This window comes from Notamacropus eugenii, chromosome 7 (assembly GCF_028372415.1).
Source record: "Notamacropus eugenii isolate mMacEug1 chromosome 7, mMacEug1.pri_v2, whole genome shotgun sequence".
Taxonomy (NCBI): Eukaryota; Metazoa; Chordata; class Mammalia; order Diprotodontia; family Macropodidae; genus Notamacropus; species Notamacropus eugenii.
In genome coordinates this window covers 169,803,052-169,823,661 of record NC_092878.1, presented here as the reverse complement: position 1 = coordinate 169,823,661, position 20,610 = coordinate 169,803,052, and the positions used below count along the sequence as shown (strand labels likewise).

At 46.1% G+C, this 20,610-nt stretch overlaps 1 protein-coding gene across 3 annotated transcripts in view; it reads left to right on the top strand.

Annotated features, from left to right (window-relative positions):
* TUSC3 (tumor suppressor candidate 3) overlaps window positions 1-20,610 on the top strand; it is a 69,036-nt gene that overhangs the window by 34,417 nt on the left and 14,009 nt on the right. For all 3 annotated transcript variants that reach the window (XM_072625689.1, XM_072625687.1, XM_072625688.1), the window contains exons 6-7: window positions 7,877-7,966; window positions 18,816-18,879. In XM_072625689.1, coding sequence (XP_072481790.1) covers window positions 7,877-7,966; window positions 18,816-18,879 — 154 coding nt within the window. The remainder of the gene's footprint in view (window positions 1-7,876; window positions 7,967-18,815; window positions 18,880-20,610) is intronic.

The window sequence follows — 20,610 nt, the reverse complement described above, 5'->3', positions numbered from 1 at the left end:
GAGATTGGCTTTGCATGATGTGCCATGTCTCGTTGGCCTGCCTTTGTCCTGCCAATGGGGAGCTCTGCTAGGTTCAGTGAGCCTCCTCCAGGTTTGGGGAAAGGTTTTCTTCTTTTGTCTAGCAGCTGTTTACAGAGCTCATGTCTCATGGAGTAAGTAATACCTTCTACTTGGCCAATTCTGATTTTCAAAGAGTTTTTTTTTTTTTCTGTAACACTTTAGGCCTCTTTTACCTAGTTGCTAATTCTGTTTTCATAACTTTCTTGCATAGTTCTCATTTCTTTTTCTATGTTTTCCCCTTTTGCTCTTATTTGGTTTTTAGAATCTTTTTTTCTTTATCTCTTTCTTTATCTCTCTTCAGAATTCTTGTGGGCTTTTGTCACATCTAGCAATTTTTTTTTTTTTTTTTGTGGCTTTGCTTGTAGATGTTTTCAAGTGATTGTCTTCTTCTGCGTTTGTGTCTTGGGCATCCTTGACCCCAGAGTTGCTCTTTGTGGTTGGCTCCTTTTCTTTTTGCTCATTCTTCCAACCCACTCACTGACTTTGGACTTTGTTAGTGCAGGGTGCTGCTGGTGTCCGGGCAGCATGTCTGGCTTGAGCTTTTACTTTCACAACTCTGTCGGGGGCCTGTCCTCCTGGTCTGTGCTCTCCAAGTTCTTAGCCTGGTTCAGATCTGTTGGCTCATGTGCTGTTGAGACTGCTGTTGGACTCCATTACTCTTAGTCTGGTGGAAGATTCTCTAGAGTCAAAGTGACAGAACTGCCAGCTCCCAGCAGTGTTAGTCTCCTGCCCTGGTTCTTCCTCTGCAGACATGAGCAGGACTAAGTTTCTGCTGTGCCCTTGGGCCCTGAACCTCATAGCTGTGGTGTTGGGCCTTGTTCCTTGCTCCATATATTGCTAGGGCACATTGTGACTGTGACCTCTGCCCCACCCTGGAACAGTGACCTGGGACTGGATAATGGGGGACACAGCTACCAGGCCTGGACTACTTGTTTCTGTCCTGGATCTGTGACTGGAAGGTGGGTAAGGGCTAAAAGCTCCCCAGCGACACCCATTCCCACTCCCAGGTCTGACTCAGGGGTTCCCTGGAATCTCCTTCTGCCCTGATGTTCAGGCCCTGAGAGCTAGAATGCTCCATATCTTTCCCCAGTGTTGACAGGCCTTTCTTGTCTTCCTAAGCTTCCTTGGGCTGGAAAAAATGACTCTCTGTGACTCTTTCTTACCTTTCTCTATCAGAATTTGGTTTGAAGCATTTTCTGGGCTGTTGTGGAGAGGGTGTGTTGGAAGAGCTGTGCAGAAATGCTGGCCGCCTCAGAACAAGGGTTCTTTGTTTTCACCTGGGTTCAGCCCTCCTTTGCCAGTCTGGTGAAGCCTATGGTCCCTTCTCAGAATGTTTTCAGTCCATTGCAGAGTACAGATTGGAGAAGGATACCCTGTGCAGAGTGAGGCCCACGTGGATAGATGGTAATGTGCAAGTTGAATTTCAACCCAGAGCTTTGCAGAGCCTCTTGGAAGAGATCTAGAATTAGAGGAGTTTGGCCACCACACCAGAAAGACCCATGTGTTTGACCTGAGTTTGGATGCATGAGCTAGAGACTCTCTGTCATTGTGTATATCTGGGGCAGGGCAAATGGGAGCCAGTTTGGGCCTACATGATCATGTTGTATGAACCTTCTTTCTCCCCCAAAGTCAGCTTTGGGGAGGGCATGGAGATGAGTGGCAGAGTGGACAGAGCGCTAGGTCTAGAGTCAGAAAGATCGGAGTTCCAATCCAGCCTCAGACATTTGTTAGCTGCCCTGGGAAAGTCACTAACCCATTGTTTGCCTTAGTTTCCTCATCTATAAAATAGGGATAAATAATAGCACCTACCTTCTAGGGGTGGGAGGATCCAAGGAGTAAAGTGCTTAGTGCAGTGCCAGACACATAGTAGGTTCTGTAAGAATCTTAACTACTATTGTTATTGTATTCAGGGTCAATATCAGTATCATCATCATTATTTAGTAAGCTTGGAAGGGATGCAATGGGCCTGATTGGAAGGACCATTTCAATCAGTGCTGTCTAATCATCTGCATCATTTAATCTAGGCATATATATTCTAGGCTATTTGGAAAACTGGAACCCAGCTCCCATAAAGCACCCTGTGACTTTTGGAGGTAGTTCATGGAACCTGGAGACTTTTTAAATTATTATTATGACTGTAATTAATTTCTCTGCCCTGAAAGATAGGGGAGATGCCAGAGGCAGCTGGTGCTTCAGCCTCATCATGGGAAGATGGCACACAGGTCAGGAAAGCAGAATGAAGCCATAGAAAATGATGTTCCAAGACATAAGTAACAGGAGAAGTGAGATGGAAAAATGGAACAGTATCTGGAAAGCCTTAGAAATAGAGAAAGAGGAGAGCGGAGCCAAGATGGTGGATCAGAAACACGCGTGTACTCTAGTGCTTCCCCCACAATCCACAAAATACCTGTAAAAAGAACTCTCCACAAAGTCTAGAGCAGCAGAAGCCCACAGAGCAAAAGAGGTTTCCAGCCAAAGGTAACCCGGAAGGCCGACAGGAAAGGTCTATCTCACGGAACACTGAACAGAGCAGAACACAGCCCTGGCCACTCGGCATTGGGAGGATCAGGACCTGAACAGACCTCTGGGCAGAGTTCATAGCAGGGAAGGTCCCAGATACCTCAACCCGCAAGCCACAAAGAAAGCTCCAAAGGTCAGTGAGGGAAGGCTTTCCCAGCTGGGCAAGAGGGAACAGGGTTTCTCCAGCAATAGCCACAGGCAACAGCAGAGACCTCAGCAGACTGTAGGCAGCTATGGAGGCCAGGAAACAACCTGGGTCCATTGTCCAGGCAGCTCAGCTTAAAGCCTCTGGTGGTAGGGAGCAGCTGATCTAAACCCTAGCCCTGAGTGATGGCCCTGTCCCCACCTAAAGCTCCAGGGAACCAAGCAGCTGAGTATAATCTCTTCAAGGATTCAGAAGTCAAGTAATTGGCTGGGAAAAAAATTAAGACCATAGAAGGTTACTTTGTTGATGAGGAAGAACAAGGCTTACTGTCACAGGAAGTTAAGACCTGTGCCTCCAGGGCCTCCAAAGTGAACTTAAATTGGGCTCAGGCAATAGAAGGGCTTGAAAAGCAAGTTAGCAGCTTGCTAAAGGAGAACCAAAAAAATACTGAGGAAAATAACACCTTTCAAAAGAGGCTAACTCAATTGGAAAAAGAGGTCCAAAAAGCCAGTGAGGAGAAGGAGGCATTAAAAGCCGAATTAGCCAAATGGAGGAGAAAGTTCAAAAGCTCACTGAACAGAATAGTTCATCTGAAAGAGAGAATTGAGTTCATGGAAATGAATGACTATGAGATAAACCAAGCAGTTAGAAAACAAAACCAAAAGTTTGAAAAAATAAAAGATAATGTGAAACATCTCATAGGAAAAACAACTGATCTAGAAAATAGATCCAGGAGAGACAATTTAAAAATTATGGGACTATCTGAAAGCCATGATCAAAAAAAGAGCCTAGACATTATCTTCCATGAAATTATTGAGAAAAACTCTCCTGATATTCTAGAACCAGAGGGCAAAATAAATATTGAAAGAATCCACTGATCACCTCCTGAAAGAGACCCGGAAAGAGAAACTCCTAGGAATATTGTGGCCAAATTGCAGAGTTCCAAGGTCAAGGAGAAAATATTGCAAGCAGCTAGAAAGAAGCAATTTGAATATTGTGAAAATACACTCAGGGTAACACAGGATCTGGCAGCTTCAACATTAAGGGTTATTGAAGGACTTGGAATAAGATATTCCAGAAGTCAAAGGAACTAGAATTAAAACCAAGAATCACCTACCCACCAAAACTGAGTATAATACTTCAAGGGAATAAATGGTCATTCAGTGATGTAGAGGACTTCCAAGCACTTGTGTTGAAAAGACCAGAACTGTATAGAAAATTTGACTTTCAGACACAAGAATCAAGAGAAAATTGAAAAGGTAAACAGGAAAGAGAAATCATAAAAGACTTTCTAAAGCTGAACTGTTTATATTCCTACATGGAAAGAAAATATTTATAACTCTTCAGACTCTTCTCAATATTTGAGTAGGTGGAGGGATTGTACATACACACACACACGCACACACACATAGAGAGAGTACAGGCTGTGTTGAATCAGAAGAGATTATATCCACAAAAAATACATATAAAATAAAAATTAAGAGGTGAGGGAGGAAAATACTGGGAGGAGAAAGGGAGAAATGGAATGGAGCAAACTATAACTCATAAAAAAGATAAAGAAAAATCTTGTTCAGTGGAGAAGAAAAGAGAGAAGGGGAGAGGGGGAAAATGTGTGGCTTAAGGAGAGAATAACATGCTCACTAAATTTAGTATGAAAATCTGTCTTACAGGAAAGTAGGGGAGAAGGTGACAAGTGAGGTGAGGGGAGTGGTAGAAGGGAGGGCAAGTGGGAGAAGGGAGTAACTAGAAATAAACACTTTTGGGAAGGGACAAGGTCAAATGAGGGAATAAAAAATAAGGGGGGATAGAGTAGGATAGAGGGCAATATAGTTAGTATTACACAACATGATTATTATGGAAGTCTTTTGCAAAATGACACATATATAGCCTGTATTGAATTGCTTGCCTTCTCAGTGGGGATGGCTAGGGAGGGAGGAAAGGAAAGAAGGTGAAGTTCAAAGTATTAGAAACGAATGTTGAGAATTATTATTGCATATAACTGGGAAATAAGAAACATAGGTAATGGGGTATAGAAGTTTATCTTGCCTACAGGAAAAGAGAGAAGATGGGGGTAAGGGAAGGGTGGAGTGTTGATAGAAGGGAAGGCTCATTGAAGGAAGGGATAATCAGAATGCAAGGTATTAGGGGGTGGGGGAGGGGAGAGATGGGGAAAAAATTGGACATGTTACAAAGTGATGCAAAAGCAATTAGTATTAAAACAATTGACTGAATTAATTACTGAGACTAAATCAGAGACATCTTTAGTTTGGGGAAATGAATTTTAGTCTAAGTCTCCTAGAGGCAGGTAACTTCGGGTAAAATTTGGCATTGATGGAAAAGTTAAAGTTTTAATGGTAAATTTGATTTTATGATTGTTATTTAATCAGGAACTAGAACATGTGTAGAAAGGCATGTAAGCTACTTAAGACTTGCCTCAAAAGATGTTCCTTAGCCAATATGAAATTATAGTCATATCTGAAATCTGATTATTAGAACTTGCTATTTTAAGATGCTATGGGACTATTAACTGACTGTTCTTCTGAGTCTAACTCCAAGTATGGATAGCAAGAAACGTGGTCTGAGCCTCCAATCCATGATGCCAGTAAGCCTGTGAGATGCTGGTGTGAACTGAAAAAGGTGATCTCATGGGAAGGGTGGGAGAGCAGCTGTTCAGCCGGGACTGAGATAGGATTCTCCTGACTCAGTTTCTCCACTGACACCTGGCAAACTCTAAGCCTCACTGAATGCAAGTTGGCAATCTACTCCTGCCTGGAACCGCCATGAAGTTGAGGGGATATTGTTTCCCTGCAATGTCCCAGCTCTTAGTGGCAATTTCCTATAGTCAGAAAGTTTGGAAACTTAATACCAGATCTATTGAATTATAGATTGTTGGTAGGGGAGCATCCGAGGTCAAGACCAAAATTAAGCTATTAAGGTTAAGACTTTAGACCAACAACAATAAGTTAGGGTCCTTTAATTCTTAGTAATAGTGTGGAGACAATTAGGTCAAGGGCTTATGAAGTTAGGATACATAGTTATTATTTGTGTCTCAGTCGGTTAATGTTAAAAAAAAATCCATTTTTGGTCTATATTGTAAATGCTTTAAAAGAAATATCACCTGACCAAAAGTTAGAATTATGTTATCTGATAGAAACTGTGTTAAAAAATGCAAAAGAAAAGAAATAGAGAGAGAGACTAATAAGAAACAAGAAATGGTCGTTTGTGTGTCTAGATAAAGGCTTCTAGTTTGCAAAATATCAAGTCAGATGTGAGTTCAAGGACCTCCTGTTTCTCTTCCTAATTCTCACACGTCCTTAATGAATCAAGCAGCACTCCTTTAGAACTTTCTTCTAAAAAATGAGTTTGTGGCTTGGAGAAGTTTTCTTCCCTTGGGTAATGAAGGCAAACTTGATACTTGACAGTGATCACAAATCATTTCTCTGCTCACAAAAGCCTCCATTCCAACACGTCCTCCTCCTTTCAGTTGATTATTTGGTACTGGCTTCACACTGGCTTGTTTTGTGAAATGAGCCTGGAAGAAGCCTTCTGGGACAGGAGGATTCGCTGACCTCCTCTCCATCAGCGCACTTTTCTCCTCATGTCGTTCCTTGGATTGTCTCTTCTTTGTGCTTCCAGCCCAATATTTGTTGTAGATGTCACAGATCCAGGGCTTTTTGGAGATGTTTTGCTTTGAGGTCCCCCTGTAGTGTCAGGCACTTTGAAGTGCTCCACCTGTGGCACGTGGAAGGCAATCATGTTGAGTCTTCTTTATAGGCAGTATCATTCTCTGTTTACTGAGCTTGTCAGGAAAACCATAGACATTGGACCCTTTTTGCTTCAGTTAAAGCGCTCAGTTCCCGACCTCTGGAACGTACTTTCCAGTCCCTGCCTGTGTTTCATGGGCTCTCCTGGTCCCTTTCTGCCTAGGCCAACCCACCCCCTCCTTCAGCATCCTTCTTCTTGAAGCACACCTCGGTTATTGTCTTTCTTTCCTCAGTCTTTGGAGCCTTTGCCTCTTAGTCACGTGGTGCCTTGTAGCCTCTCCAGGGGCTTTTGCCCATTTCCCCTCCTCAGTCTCAGAGTTTTTACTCTTGGAGACTTACCTCTTATGGATCACCAGGCCTATCTGTCAGGCCTACCCAGGTGGCTGGCTTGCCCCCTTTTCTGCTCAGACCTGCCCTACATGATGGATCTTGGGCCATCCTTTGTGGGGATGTCTGAGTTGGCATCACAGTGAGGATGCTCAGGGCCATTGTGCTCCTTCCCATTGCTGTGGAGTCCATCATCTTTTTAATGATAACGAAATCATGACATGCCTTACTGGGGGAACACTCTCATCCCAATAATGGGTTTTCATGGCAGTAAGCAAATGGTGATCACGAGCAGCCCTGGACAGTCCCCCCTGTAGTTCAGCCCAGTCAGCCCAGCCAACTGTGCAGAAGGTTGGCTCCCACCATGATCATTCTGGTCACAGCATTCCATGAAACAGATTGATGTTCCACCATCCTCCGCTTCTCACTGGCTGGGGTAGTGACAATGATGGTTCTTCCAGCAATGTGGCTGTACGTGAACCGTGGTCCCATTACTTAATTCCTGTGCCTTTGCCATTAACCTGGGTCCTTCTCCGCAGGCATGTCCCCTCCCATTTGTGTTTCATCTCCTGCAAGTCAAGGAGTGTATATGGAGACACTCAGTTAATGTTATTTACTTGGTTAGCTAGACCAGACTTGGGCAGAGAATTCAAGAATAGAAAACTGTCCTTAGTCTGTCTATTCTTACTCTGACAGATTCTTTTAGGTCTAAAATTCAATTTTTTAAAAATAAAAAACCCATTTATCATGAGGTTCTTGTGTACCCTGAGAAGGCACTACTCTGGACCCTAGAAACTATAGCGACATACATAAACTCACTCCAGCCTTCAAGGATGGGGGACTCTCTCACACTGTCTGGCTGTCCAGTTGGTTCAGTCCTCATAATCTTGGAGTTGTTTTAATGGTGAAATGTGGAAATCATGGTTGTCTTTAGTGGTCATCTTAAATCTTTTACAGATTTTTAAAAAATGGAATTTGCTAAATAGACTGGTTGTATTCAAGTGACATTTTGTATTTTATATTCTGAGTTTCAACTATGTGAATTTATCCCTTTTTTCAGTGTGTGGTCTTTGCTATGACATCAGGACAGATGTGGAATCACATCCGGGGACCTCCATATGCTCATAAGAACCCTCAGAATGGACAAGTGGTAAGTTCCTATACAAAGATTGGCAAATCTGATCATGTTTAGCCTATAAAAAAAAAAGAGTTCTACATTTGTTAATTAAAAAACGATCATCTGTCTGTTCTCCCCCCCACCCCTAATATCCTGGTTGGATTGATGACTCTGACGTTAGAGAGGTGGGGCCCTTGGAAGCCTCCATGGCTCTTCTCTTGGGATTACGAGCACCTGGCCCCAGCATGGAAGTGGACTCCTGAAGGGATCATATGATATAGCGGGAGTGGCACCTGTTCTCTACAGGCTGTGCTGGTTTTCTCTCTGAGGGAGGAGAGGTCATTCTCAGTGCCCTCAGTGAGGTGACTTCTTTGCCATTCAGAGCCTCTAAGGCTCATGCTTGAAAGAGTTTGTGCTACCAGTTTGAGGGGAATACCTCCTCAACAAGGCTGGTTTTCTGACCTACTGTGTGCCTGGCTCTGTGCTGAGCACTTTACAAAGAGGATCTCATTTGATCCTCACAACAACCCTTGGAGGGAGAGGCTTTTATGAACCTCATGTGAGGAAATTGAGGCAAACAGAGTACATAACTTGCCCAGAGTCACACAGCTAGTCAATGTCTGAGGCCAGATTGGAATGCAGGTCTTATTGACTCTGGGCTCTGGCATCCCATGGCAGTTCAAGTCTACACTCCTCTGGAGTCCTCTTCTCTCAGGTCCCTTGCTCCTTGTCCTGTTGAGGCCCCAGGCTTGGCTACTGCCACCATCGGTCACCTTTGTCCCTATACAGAGGCTGCCAAGTGCATGTGGGGAGTTCCTGCAGCTGCTATCTGCCCCTACAGAGGCAAGTGGCCCTCTGCATGCACATGGGACTGGTGGCCTCCCTGCTTCTCTGGCAGATTTCTCTCTGATACCTTCTCTTTGTCTTGGTGTCTGCTGTGACCTGCAGAGATACACACCCATGCCTCCCCCGGCCTCCATCTGTGCATTCTCACCAGCTGTCATCCTTAGCTATTCTGGATGCATCCAGCTACACATCCTCTCCTCTCCCAGCAGCCAAGATCCTGGCCTCATCAGCCAGCAGATCTACTCCCTCACATGTAACAGTGATCGTTTAATTAGCCAGTCCAGCAACCTCTTCTCTGTCCTCCTTGACCTTTGTGGCCTGGGACACTTTTGATCCCTCTCTCCTCCTTGATCCTCTCTTCTCAGGACATCACTCCCTCCTGACTCTCCTCCTACTCTGACCACTCCTTCTCAGTTTCCTTTCTGACCCCAACTTTGGTGCCCCATAGGGCTCTGGGCTGGGCCATCTTCTGTGGTCTTTTTAATATTTAGTGGTGAGTTCATCTGCCCCTGTGATTGGATTACTTGTCTGTTATCATGTATGAGAAAGGCATGGCCGAGGCCTGAGCCCAGGATAGGTCACCGTGCCTGAGATTCCCAGCTTCCCCTCCTATGTGTTGTGGTCTTCCCCTCTCTCACTTGAGAATGTTTCTTCCTGTGGCTTATTGCAGTTCCTGGTACAGTCAGAACTTGATGTGTTTCTGTCCATTCATTGCTTCTCCCTGCCCTTGCCATTTTTTATTACTTTTACAAGACTGCCAAACCCTCTCTTAGCAGCCATTGTTGGATGGACTTTTTGTCAGGCCTGCGTTTCAGCACGGTGGTCAGTGAGTCCACATCCCCTTCTCACACACCGTTTCCTTAACCAGGCGTTCACTGCCCAAAGCAGGTTTTCTCTTCTACTTTCTTTACCATCAAGGGGCAGAGGTGTGGAGAACTCAAACCTCGTACCTGTGGACTTCAGGTTCTCGCCCAGCTTCATCAACGTGGCTGATACCTTGGAGGCTTCTTGGATCTGGGGGGATTGGAGGGGAAGGGCTGCTTGTGCCTCCTGTGAAGGCTGTATCATTTCTCCTGGCCAAAGGTGGGCTTCCTGCCTTGCTGGACTCTCAGTCAGCCTGAGTATAGATGCTGACACTGGCCCAACAGCCGCCACTGTGACCTATCAAAAGCCAGGCAGAGTGGCCCCAGATGAATTCTGTTCTCATGGTACTTTGAGTCTGGTCAGTGGCCCAAGGCTTCATGTCTTCAGGAGGTCCCTACCCACAGTCTACCTCTCATCTTCACCCCAACTATCATTGATTCTGAGCCCAGACAAGGAAGGTCCATGCCCTTCCCTCATATGGCCCACCTTGTGTTTACTGGTGCTTACTGTGTTTACAAGCCAAGCCTTGTTCTGAGGTGGTTAAAACCTCCATCTCCCTACATTTATAACATTATGTTACTATAGCTATGGTCAGGGCTTTAATAAGTACCTGGATTAGCTCTGACAAGCCTCAAATTCTATCCCTTTGGGTCCTCCCTTTTCCTCATTTCAGGGAAACAGGGACTTTGTGGGGATCTCTGCATGCCTTCACCCGAGCCCTGTCTTATAACTAAGCCATGACTCTTTCTTCAGCAGTCTCACTTCTTGGAATGTTCCACACCTTTCAATGCATTGCCTTGGTTTTGTCACAACAAAGATTATTCTTGAACTTTAGTTCCTCCCTCCCAAAGTAACCTGGGAGGAATCAGGAGTGGGGTGTGCCTGAGGAGGGGTGGGCAGCTCATTTTGGAGCAGAGCTCTCCATTCTCTGAAGTCATGGGAAAAGAGGTAGTGGTTTTGGGCATGAACTTTGCCAGTCTGGCAGATGTATTACTGTGGTGGGGAAGCTGAGATGGGGAAGGAAGACTTCCTGAATGTTTTCACCCCTTTCTCATTCTCTCTCCTCGTGTGCTCCTTATTTTCTGGCTGAAAATGATAGGGCCACTCGGCAAAGGCATGTGGATGGAAGAGGGTGGGGGGGGGCCAGCTTGCTCTGGGTGTCTGCAAAGGAGGGGCATCTGCTCATGAATACCCATAGGTTTTTGTGAGTCTGACTATAGTGATGGGCACATGGTACAGTCACAGGGGGCCTCCCGGACAGAAAAGCCAGCTGGGCCCTTTGAGGTTGTTGGATGGAATGGAAGAAATGAGAAATATGTCCAAATTACAGCAAGGAAAGCATTGTTCAGGAGGCAATGCAGAGTTAGTGCATAGGAATACCTTGATATTTCAACGGAGAACAAGAGTATCTCCACAGGTTGTTTTTACCAAGTAGATGAGGTTGAAGTGGGGGGGGGGGGGAGGGTATTCATGCCCGTGCTCATGCCTGTGTGCACATGTATTGACAAGGGTCAGCCTACTACTGAGTGGGCGCTCCAGGATCAATCCCGGTCACGTGTAAGATACTATGGGCTTATTCTCTCGGCTCTGGCACCGAGTTTCCTACTGTGACTTGGCAGGGGTAGAGTGGATCTCTAAGGCTTCTTCGTTTAATTGGCCCTACTTATATACTCTGACTCCTTAAAGGTCAAAAACCACAGATTATTCAGATTTGAATTTTGCCTCATTGACCTCATTTAGATAAATATTTTTTTCCCAAAAAATATCCAGGCAGGAGAGTATGAGATTGATTTTATTTTGTTTTTTTTGTAAATGTGGATGCCCTTGCAGAATTTCTATTCCCCTTAGTGCTTCAAAAATAGCAGTTACCTTTTGAAAAGTCTAATAAAAGTGGTTTTCTTCATCAAATCAGTGTTGAAATTGAGAGGTATAGCTTGAAAAATAGGACCCCCCACGTCATGTTCTTCAGTTTTACACATTGTAACTGCTGTTTCAAAGCAGAATCTCTGCAGAATTTGCATGCTAGATATTGACAGTAATGAGAACGCTTAGCCCTTTCTAATGTGCTGAGCACGGTGACAGAAGAAATGTTTTATGAATAGAAATAAAGGCTTCTGTAGCTTTCCTGAGGCGGCTCTGCAGTGCCTAGAGCTGAGACGTTTTGTACGGTATCACCATCATCATTGGCCTGCCACGTGGGTTCCTCTGAGACTCTGGAATTTGCATATTCCCTTTCCCTTCAGCCCCACAGCCCCCTTGGACAGCTCCTCCAACTTGACCAGCCATTCTGGAACCCTCCCCTGGATGTGGGCAGCCCTGTCCTCGTGGGCTCTGCTCTGGTTCTCTGGCCTTCCTAGACATTTCTCTGGTTCAGATGCTCTGTGTTACAGCCAAATGGGCCGACCCACCATTTCCCATAGAGACCTTCTCTCTTCCCCCCATGCTTTTGCAAAGATTGCTCCATGTCTCCAGCAGGCTCCTTCCAGGTGCCCACCGCCTGGTAGAATCCCAAGCTGACACCTTTAGCACCTTCCCCCTCCCCCATCCCCTCCTACACATGCCTGGCCAGTCTCTGTATTCATTTACCTGTGATGCTCTCATCTTCCAGAAGCTCTTGTCAGGAACCACTTGTTTATTTTTATCTCCTAGCAAAATGCTCCGACCACAGTGGTGGATGGATGGATAGAGAGAGAAGACATACAGTCCCCATGTCTGTGAAGTGTATGTGTGGGTGGCTGGGTGTGTGCTCACATGTGAGTGTGTGTGTGAAGGGTACGTGATCTCTGATATCCCTTCTAGTTCTAATGGGCTGTGAGAGTTTGAGTCCTTAAATGAGGATGGGCTAAGTCTATCCGAGGCATCATCTGGAGACCCTGGGATGTACAGGAAGGAGCTCGGCTTCACCCATTTGTACTGCTTTCTGCCATTAACATGTTCTTAGATAAGAGTTGTTGTAGAACTGGGAGGACTCACAGATGATGCCTGTATGTGTTTGTTACCTCAAGGCCAGGTGGGGTGAGGAGACCATCCAGACAGGCAATAAGGTACAGTGTCACTTGTCCACTGCTGGGAATTGGGGTGGCTTTGTAGTCTTAGGAATCTGGGGGCGTTGTTCGCCCTGCTTGGCCTTGAGCATGTTGAGAACCAGGCCCTCTCATCTGGGCTCTGCATCTGACTCTAAGCAAGGCACAAAGTTTTGTAAGGGTGCACAGTCACCGTCAGTGCTCAGTTGTGTTTGTCTTTAGTTGCTGAAGAAGACCATGCCATCAAAAAAATGATGACATGACTTGTGCTTGACTTTGTTTTGAGTGAGGGAGGGCTATGTAAGGTCACCAGCCTCACATCTCCTCCAGAGCCATCTGAATCCAGTGACCAGATATTCATTAGGATGACTGGAGATGACCCTGGATGCACTGGGAGACCTCTGCCACAGCTCGGGCCCAGATAGTCCATGTGAACATTTGGAGATGGCTCTAAATTTGCATAGCCCACATTTCTTTCGCACTGTTGCATTTCTGCTTTGCTGAAAGAGCACAGCACCTTCCCTGATGTGGACACACCATGTTTCCCGCACCTTATAATCAATTTAAAAAGTTCTTCAGAGAGACCTTCTATCACTTCTTCTGGCCTCTGTGTGAACACTTGCCTCATGTGAGCTCACCATAAAATGGTCTTTTAGGCAAACATACCCTCAGCCTACGAAAAACATGGCCAGCTCATTGGTGCTGAGTTCTCTTCTCCAAAACAAGGTGTTTTTTATTGGGAACAGTGTGGTGTGTACAGGGCAGCACTACATATGTGTTAACGGCTAACATCATTGGAAAAGATGCAGATACATACTCCCCATGGAAAGGGTCACCACGGACCATCCTGGTCTGCTCGGGCTCCTCATTTTTCTAACCCATCTCCCCATTACACAGAGGTTTTTGTTGATGGTTAGTGATTTGGTGCCATCCTCATGATGTTTGTGTGTGTGGAGATGGGAGGGGAACTCTGGAGCTTAAGTCACAGTCAAGGGCTGGTTATTCCAGGGGGAGAGAAAGAGAACAGATGGGGAAGATGGGATAAGAATTTATGTCACGCCTCCTGTGTGCCAGGGTCTGTGGTAGGTGCTGTAGCAATAGTATCTCATTTAATCTTCACAATGACATTGGAAGGTAGGTTCTGCTATGGTCCTCCTTTACAGTTGTGGAAACTGAGGCAGACAAATGGTAAGTAATTTGTCCAGGGTCACCAAGGTAGTAAGTGTCTAGGGCAGCTCTGAACTCAGGACTTCCTGCCTCCAGGCTGTCTGCAGCCTGCTCCTTCAGTACTTCTTCCTGCATCTTCTCCTAGGCCCAGCACAAGCAAGTGTCCCTTCTTGTGGGAGGGGAGGGTGGGGAAGAGCCAGGTGCTCTTGTTCTCAGGCAGGACCCTCTCCTGAGCCTGCCCCTTTGATTCTGGGCTGGAATTGGTTAGAAATGACCTCTAAGCAGGTGATGATGTAGGTAGGATTGGAGATCCAGAGAAAGAACTTAAGGTGCCAAGAAATGATTGACGCTGCCTGCGTGCCTCTTCCCATACAACACAAATACTGGAAAGCCTTTCCCATTACCATGAGAGTGATCACAGTGCAGGGGCCACGGACAAGTGAAAACTGCAGTGAGCAACAGAAGTGTTGAGAGGAGAGAGAAACTGAGAGGGGAGCACAGCCAGGAGGATTTTTAGCAGTTTCTAATGGTGTTGTAATAGCTTATTTATCATCCTTTGGTGTTGATTGAGGAAGCTGTAGTAAGAAGAATGCAGGAAGCTGTTTTGTAAAAAAACTAGTAGCAAACAAGTGACTGCTGCTATCGTTGGGCCTTGGAGGGCTCTCTGGGAGCCAGAGAGGCAGAAAGCCACCCGGGCCCACGCTCCCAGGGGACAGCTACAGCTTAGGTGGCAGACTTATCAATATCACATACATTTACTTGATACTTCAATGGATTTCAGCCTTTTGTAGCTGTGTCCCTGCGTATTGAAAGGAGGCAGTGTGTCCTGAATCAGAACAAAAGCAGTGTCACATATGATTGATGATCATTATTTTCTCAGTTTTGAGTTAACCTTTTATCCATTCAAATTCAGCTTCATTTTAATAACTTTTTAAAAATGTTACTATAATCTATTACTACTTTATTTAAAATTATCATTTCAGTATTTATTAGTGGAATAAGTTAACAGTTTCTGCTTTGTCCCTCCCTGGTTTGAATGTCAGATCCATATTGTCCTCATAAAGAGTTTGGCACAGTACCTTTTTCTCAGCTGTTGAGAAAAATTTTTAAGTTATTTTTTGTTCTTGAAACATTCAAAGTTCTTGTGAAACATACAGATTAAAATTCCTTTGTAAATTTATTTAGACAACATCCATCTTGTTTCCTCTCCTTCCCTTTTCGCTCTTTACATGCAGTCATGGCTTGCTTAACCTCTTCTTCTGATCGAGGTTGTTTAGTGCGCTTCTCGTTTGGTTATTTTAGGTATTCTGTAGATAAGCATCAGGTAATAGTCAGGTTTTTTTATTTTTTATTTTTTTGGCATATAATTGCCTGTCCTTGTTGCTGACAATTCTTTGTAATCTCTCTAATCGCTATGAGTTGACTTTGTTCAGGTTCTTGCTTTTTTTATTATTTTCCTCTTCTTTCCTCTCCTCTCCCTCCTGCCCTCCACCCTTTTCAAGACAGCTTATTTTGTGCATGTTCAGGAGTTGATTTTCTATTTTAATTTTTTAAATTGCGTATTCAATTCAATCCTTTTTCCTTTTCTTAACATGTTTTCAGAAATGTAGTTTTTCCTCTGAGGACTGCATGTGCTGCATCCTAAGAAATAGTGCTATTTTTCATTACTTTCTCATGAATATTTTTTTCTATAGTTTGATTTTTGATCTATTCATTATTCCTTGGTCTCCATTTAGGTCATTATCTTGAGTTTTGTTTCTTATATAATTTCCTTTTTTTGTTGGTTTCATGGACAACAGAGACCTTCAGAGGCAAACCCCCAGTTCTATTGGTAAATCAGAGTGGGTAGGAACAGTGTGGCTCCGAGTTGGGAGGGGTTGTAGAGGAAGGAAGAACCAAGGAAATGAGCTGCCCCTTCTCAGTTAGGATGAGACCCCCTCTTAAAGAGAAGCTGGAGTGTTGCAGTCCCTCAGTACAAGGGTAGATATTGGGGAAGAGGTGAGTCAGGTAGGAATTGCTTGAGTAAGGAAGGAGAATGAGCTAGGAGTCAGTACATAATATCCACCATGGTCTATGCTGGGTGAAAAGTCCTAACAGATTGAACTTCCAAGGAGGAGCTGTTTTTTGAGTGACATTGGCCAGAAGAATGGGGAGCCTTCCAGGACAGTCGGTGCTGGAGAGGGTGGCAGGGATGCAGCGTCCCCCGGGGAAGCCAGATCTCACTGAAGCCAGCCCAGGGGACAGTGAAAGGGGTGGGCGGAGTTGGAGTGGGGCATGGGGAGAGCACCCATCGTGGGACTGTGCAGGGCTGGTTTATTCCCCACCAGCTCAAGGACCTGACATGACAAAGTGATAGAGCTTAATGTCTTGCCATACACAGTATGAGAGGTGGCAGGAGAGATGGTGGGGGTTTTGCAGAACCTAGCAGAGGAGTTAGAATGCTCAAAGGTTCAATAATTTGCTATAGATTCACCCTTAGGTGGGCTGGTGTCTTGGGTCCCTTACCCTCTCTGGGCCTCAGTTTCCCCATCTGCAAAATAAGAGGGCTGGGATAGATGGCTCTGAGCCCCTTTTGGCTCAGTAGTAAATATATGATGTGCTGTGAAGGTGATTTTATAGAAAGGACTTTAGATCTCCGTTTTCAGACTTTTCTCATCTTTATCAGCTGTGTACCCTGATGTCTTGGTCTCATGAGCTCTGCAGCAAATGTCAAAAAGAATGTTTTGATCCTGTGAGTGATGGCTGCTTCTCCACACATTAATCAGTCAATTCCTCTCATCTAGAACTTTCCTAGGCTGCGGAAACCTAGAGCGGGCTCATGGCAAGCTAAAGATGAGGAGAATGGCTTCCCCTTTCTCACCAGTCATCTCTTTCTGTCCTTTTTTCTTTATGGTGGGGGGGTGTGCAGAAAGATGCTGAAACTTTGTATCCCAGAGAACTTCTTAGTGCAGGAAGACTTGGCCACCCAAGGATTTTCCAGAATTCATGGCAGGCTTTCATACACATGACTGATCTCCACTGTGAAGGAATGCCATTCTGAGTTCTTCAACTTCTAGAAGTAAAAACAGGATGATTTCACTCGTAAATCAAGTGTAATTAATTCATCCCAGGAGCCACAGAGAACATCAGCCCTGGTGTGTTCATTAGAATGTCCCAGCAGGAGGGACAAGAAGCCCTGCCTATCCGGGCTTGAACAGGAAGATCCCCAATCTCCACACCTAGGTTCCAAAAATGTCTGGCTCTGCGTTTTAAACCAGCCAACCAGGAGGATCCCCGCCCCCCTTACCTTGACTTGGGCCAGGTACAAAACTTGCTAGTGAATTTGTGAGAGAGCATTGCTAGGGACCACCCTCCACCCACCATGATGGGTCACTTCCCGGCAGACCCTTGTATGGGCACTGAGAGATTCAGTGACTGCTCAGGGCCATTTGTGATCTGTAAATCTTGAAGATTTGCTCTTCAGTTTGTAGTTTTCATATTTAAGGCAATGATGATCTGGCTTTATGCTTTGCAGGGTGTTTGACAGACAGCACTTCCTTGCCTACATTTCTGAAATGTAGGCGAGTGCTTTTTGGGAGTTTGGGATCTGATGTGTCTTACGTCAGTGCCAGCCTCCCAGCCTTTTTTTTTCATTTTTATTTTTGTAGCTTGTTGGGACTTGCTGTAAGGTAGACCCTGAGGGTGTTTGGAACAGTGGGAGACCTCTCATTTAGTTTTTCATCTCAGAGTCTAGAGTTTGTTCGTTCAAAGTATGGTAGAAGGAAAATGCCATGGCTCTTCAGCAGTCTGTGGGTGGGCCAGCATCTGTCATTCTGTTTCCTGTGCCTTCACTGAGTAGGCCTGTCATCGGCCTGCCCAGCACCCAGTGCAATCACCTGGATGGGGAAACGGGGCAGGAGATCAGCTGGAATCCCAGACCATGGACACTTCTGGAGACCGTGGACACTTGGCATCTTAGGGTTGATGCCATCGGAACTCCACAGTGGCACAGTCTTGTGTCCCTGCTGTGCGCCCCTCTGGCCTGTGTGTTCTCTGCCTTGTAACCATCCAGTCTTCTTGCTCTCTACCTGTTCGCTGCCTGCTGACCCTGGACTCACAGCAGAATGATCATTGCTAAAGGGGGTTTAGAAGCTGAGTGATGATGACTCTGTTACACGTCTCCCTTAAACTTAGAGGGAAATGTCATAAACCCTTGTCTGTTTCTGAAGCATGGGATTTCCTCTTTCTTCCTTGTTTTAAAATGATTGTGCATTGTGGAGTTAAGAGCAGGAAGTAGCCATTCATGTGCGAGGCCCTGCCCTGGCTGCTAAATGTATTACAAGTGGAGACCAGTTGTCCCCCCAAGGAGCTAATGTTTCTGTGGCAGTCACAGCATTGACATGGATGAATGACCAATTCCATACACTTTCAAGAGAAGAGAGACTTTGGAGTAAGCAAGATGACCAGGGGGAACCAGGAAGGCTTCCTGAGGAGTCCTCCCCTGAGCTAGGTTCTAAAGGGAGGCTGGGACTCCAGTTGGCAGGACTGAGGGGCGAGGAACAGACCCAGAGTTGGGCCAGGCTGGGCTGGCTGTACCTAGTTGAGTGGGAGCTGCCAGGCCTCTCAGCTCCTGGTTAAAGCACTAGAACTGATGCAGCGAATGAACCCCAGGAGCAGCTGGCCAAAGTGGCAAAGGAATGTTGTTGAACCGTTTATCCACAGGGTAAAGCAGTGGAGTCAAACCTTCTCTTAGCTCCTTCCTGCTGGCCACCAAAGTGGGGTGAGCTGAATTCTCCCCTGGCTGTCTACATCTGATGGGCTAGGGTGCTATAATGAACTGTAAGTGGCTGTTTATTCTCATAGATGGTGATCCCCCCCTGTTAGGGCTCCTAACCACGTGCTTCTTCCAGGGGGCACTCTCAGAGGGGTCTCTGTGCTCCAGGAGGGCTCCCCTGAGTTTTCCCCTGATCTAACCCACTTGTCTTCTCTTTCTCCTTTTGCAGAGTTACATCCACGGGAGCAGCCAGGCCCAGTTTGTGGCTGAATCACACATCATTCTCTTGCTAAGTATCCTTTAAGCTATGGATTGGGGAGGAAAGACAGGCCAAAGAGGGGAGCCTGCCCGGGGGGAGCCACAGGGCTCCCAACCTGCCTTGCAGCCAGACTGTTTGGGGCTGGGCCACCTGACCTAGGAGGAGAACCGTGCTCCAGTTCGCTCATTGGTGAGTGAGGGTTAATGATCACCCCTGCAGCCCGCAGCGAGGAGGAACTGAGAGCCCCTTGAGCGGAGGTTGATGATTTGTCCATCCTGTTCGCCCACCCCCTCCCTCCACGCCCCTCTCTTCCTCCTTCAGCTATGCTGCTGAGAAAATGCAGTGACGGAACAGAAGCAGCACTTGTCTGGGCAGGAGCCGAGAAAACAGCCTTTGCATGATGTCTGCTTTGGACCCTCTACAAACGCTGTCTTGTCTGATCCTCACAGCAGTCTGGCTTCCTGGGAGCTATTATTACCTTCATTTGACAGTTGAGGAAACTGAGGCAGACAGGCCAGTGACTTGTCCAGGATCATGGCTAGTCAGTGTGTGAGGCTGGATTTGAACTCAGGTCTTCCTGACTCCAGGCCCAGCCTCTGGCTGCTCCATGGTGATTCGATTGTGCTCAAGATCACAGTTCTCCCAGAAGACCCTCCAAAGCCACCCACAGTCATGTCCAAGCAGACCCGTGCACTCATGCACATTTAGAAAGGCATGGGAGGCGGGATGTAGAAAGTGGGCTTGCACTCCTGCTCCTGGAGATGGGTTCTGTCAGGCTGGTCATTCTCGTTTCCTTTAATGTGCTCCTTCTGTGGATGTCCAGTGCACAAGTGGGAGTGATCTGCCAAGCCCATCACTTCCCGTCTTTCCATAGGGGTCTAGTGCTCTTTTAGCATCTAGTATCACTTATCTTTAAATCAACAAGCCCCTTTCCTCTCATTATCAGAAAACAGACCTCTTCGCTGTGCCGTGAGAGGGATACTGTATGTTGATCTTGGATCTGTGTGTCATCGCTGTGTGTCATCACTGGGGCAGGATGTCCAGAGCCTCTGCCTGTGCAGATGAGAGGAGCATCTCCAGGAGCAGGATGAGAGCTCTGTTTGAGGTGGATTGGCACGGGCCTGCATTTTTATTTCTTTACGTGGCAGGGAAGTGATTGATAAGCTTAGTGGAGACATTCTGAAGTGAAGCTCTTGGACCATTTGTAGCTGCCCATGACCTGCAGCCAGTTAGACCCTGGGGGCGCTACCAGTATTTCTGTCCTAATGCTAATGATTATTTTTAAACCAACGATTTCAACTGAGAGATTCTTTGCTTAGGAAAGGAGGATGGGGAAGTAGAGAAGTTTTGGGCAGTTCCCTAACAGAGGTTAGGGGCGTAGACCCTTTTTTCAGGCCATCTCCAAGGGACCATGAGGCCTGCTCCAGGAGATTTCCTAAATATCCCAGCTTCTGAAGACATTTTCAAGGAGGAACAGGAGCAGTCTGAAGAGTCTGAGAAGACGCCAGATTAATTTGTGGAGGGCTGGGGCCTGGGAGAGATTGAAGAGAAAATGAAAGGCTGAAGGACGAGAACGATAGAAGAGAAGGAAGAGAAAGGCCCTGCACGGGGCTGAGGGGCAGGAGGGAGCCAGGTAGGAGCTGAAGAGGAGCCCAGCAGGGTGGTATTTCTAGCTTCTCCTTGCCATCAACCTCCACTCCGACCCCACAGTGACCTCAGGTTGTCCCACCTCTTCTGAGGCCACTGGGCCTGGAGTCTGGACGCA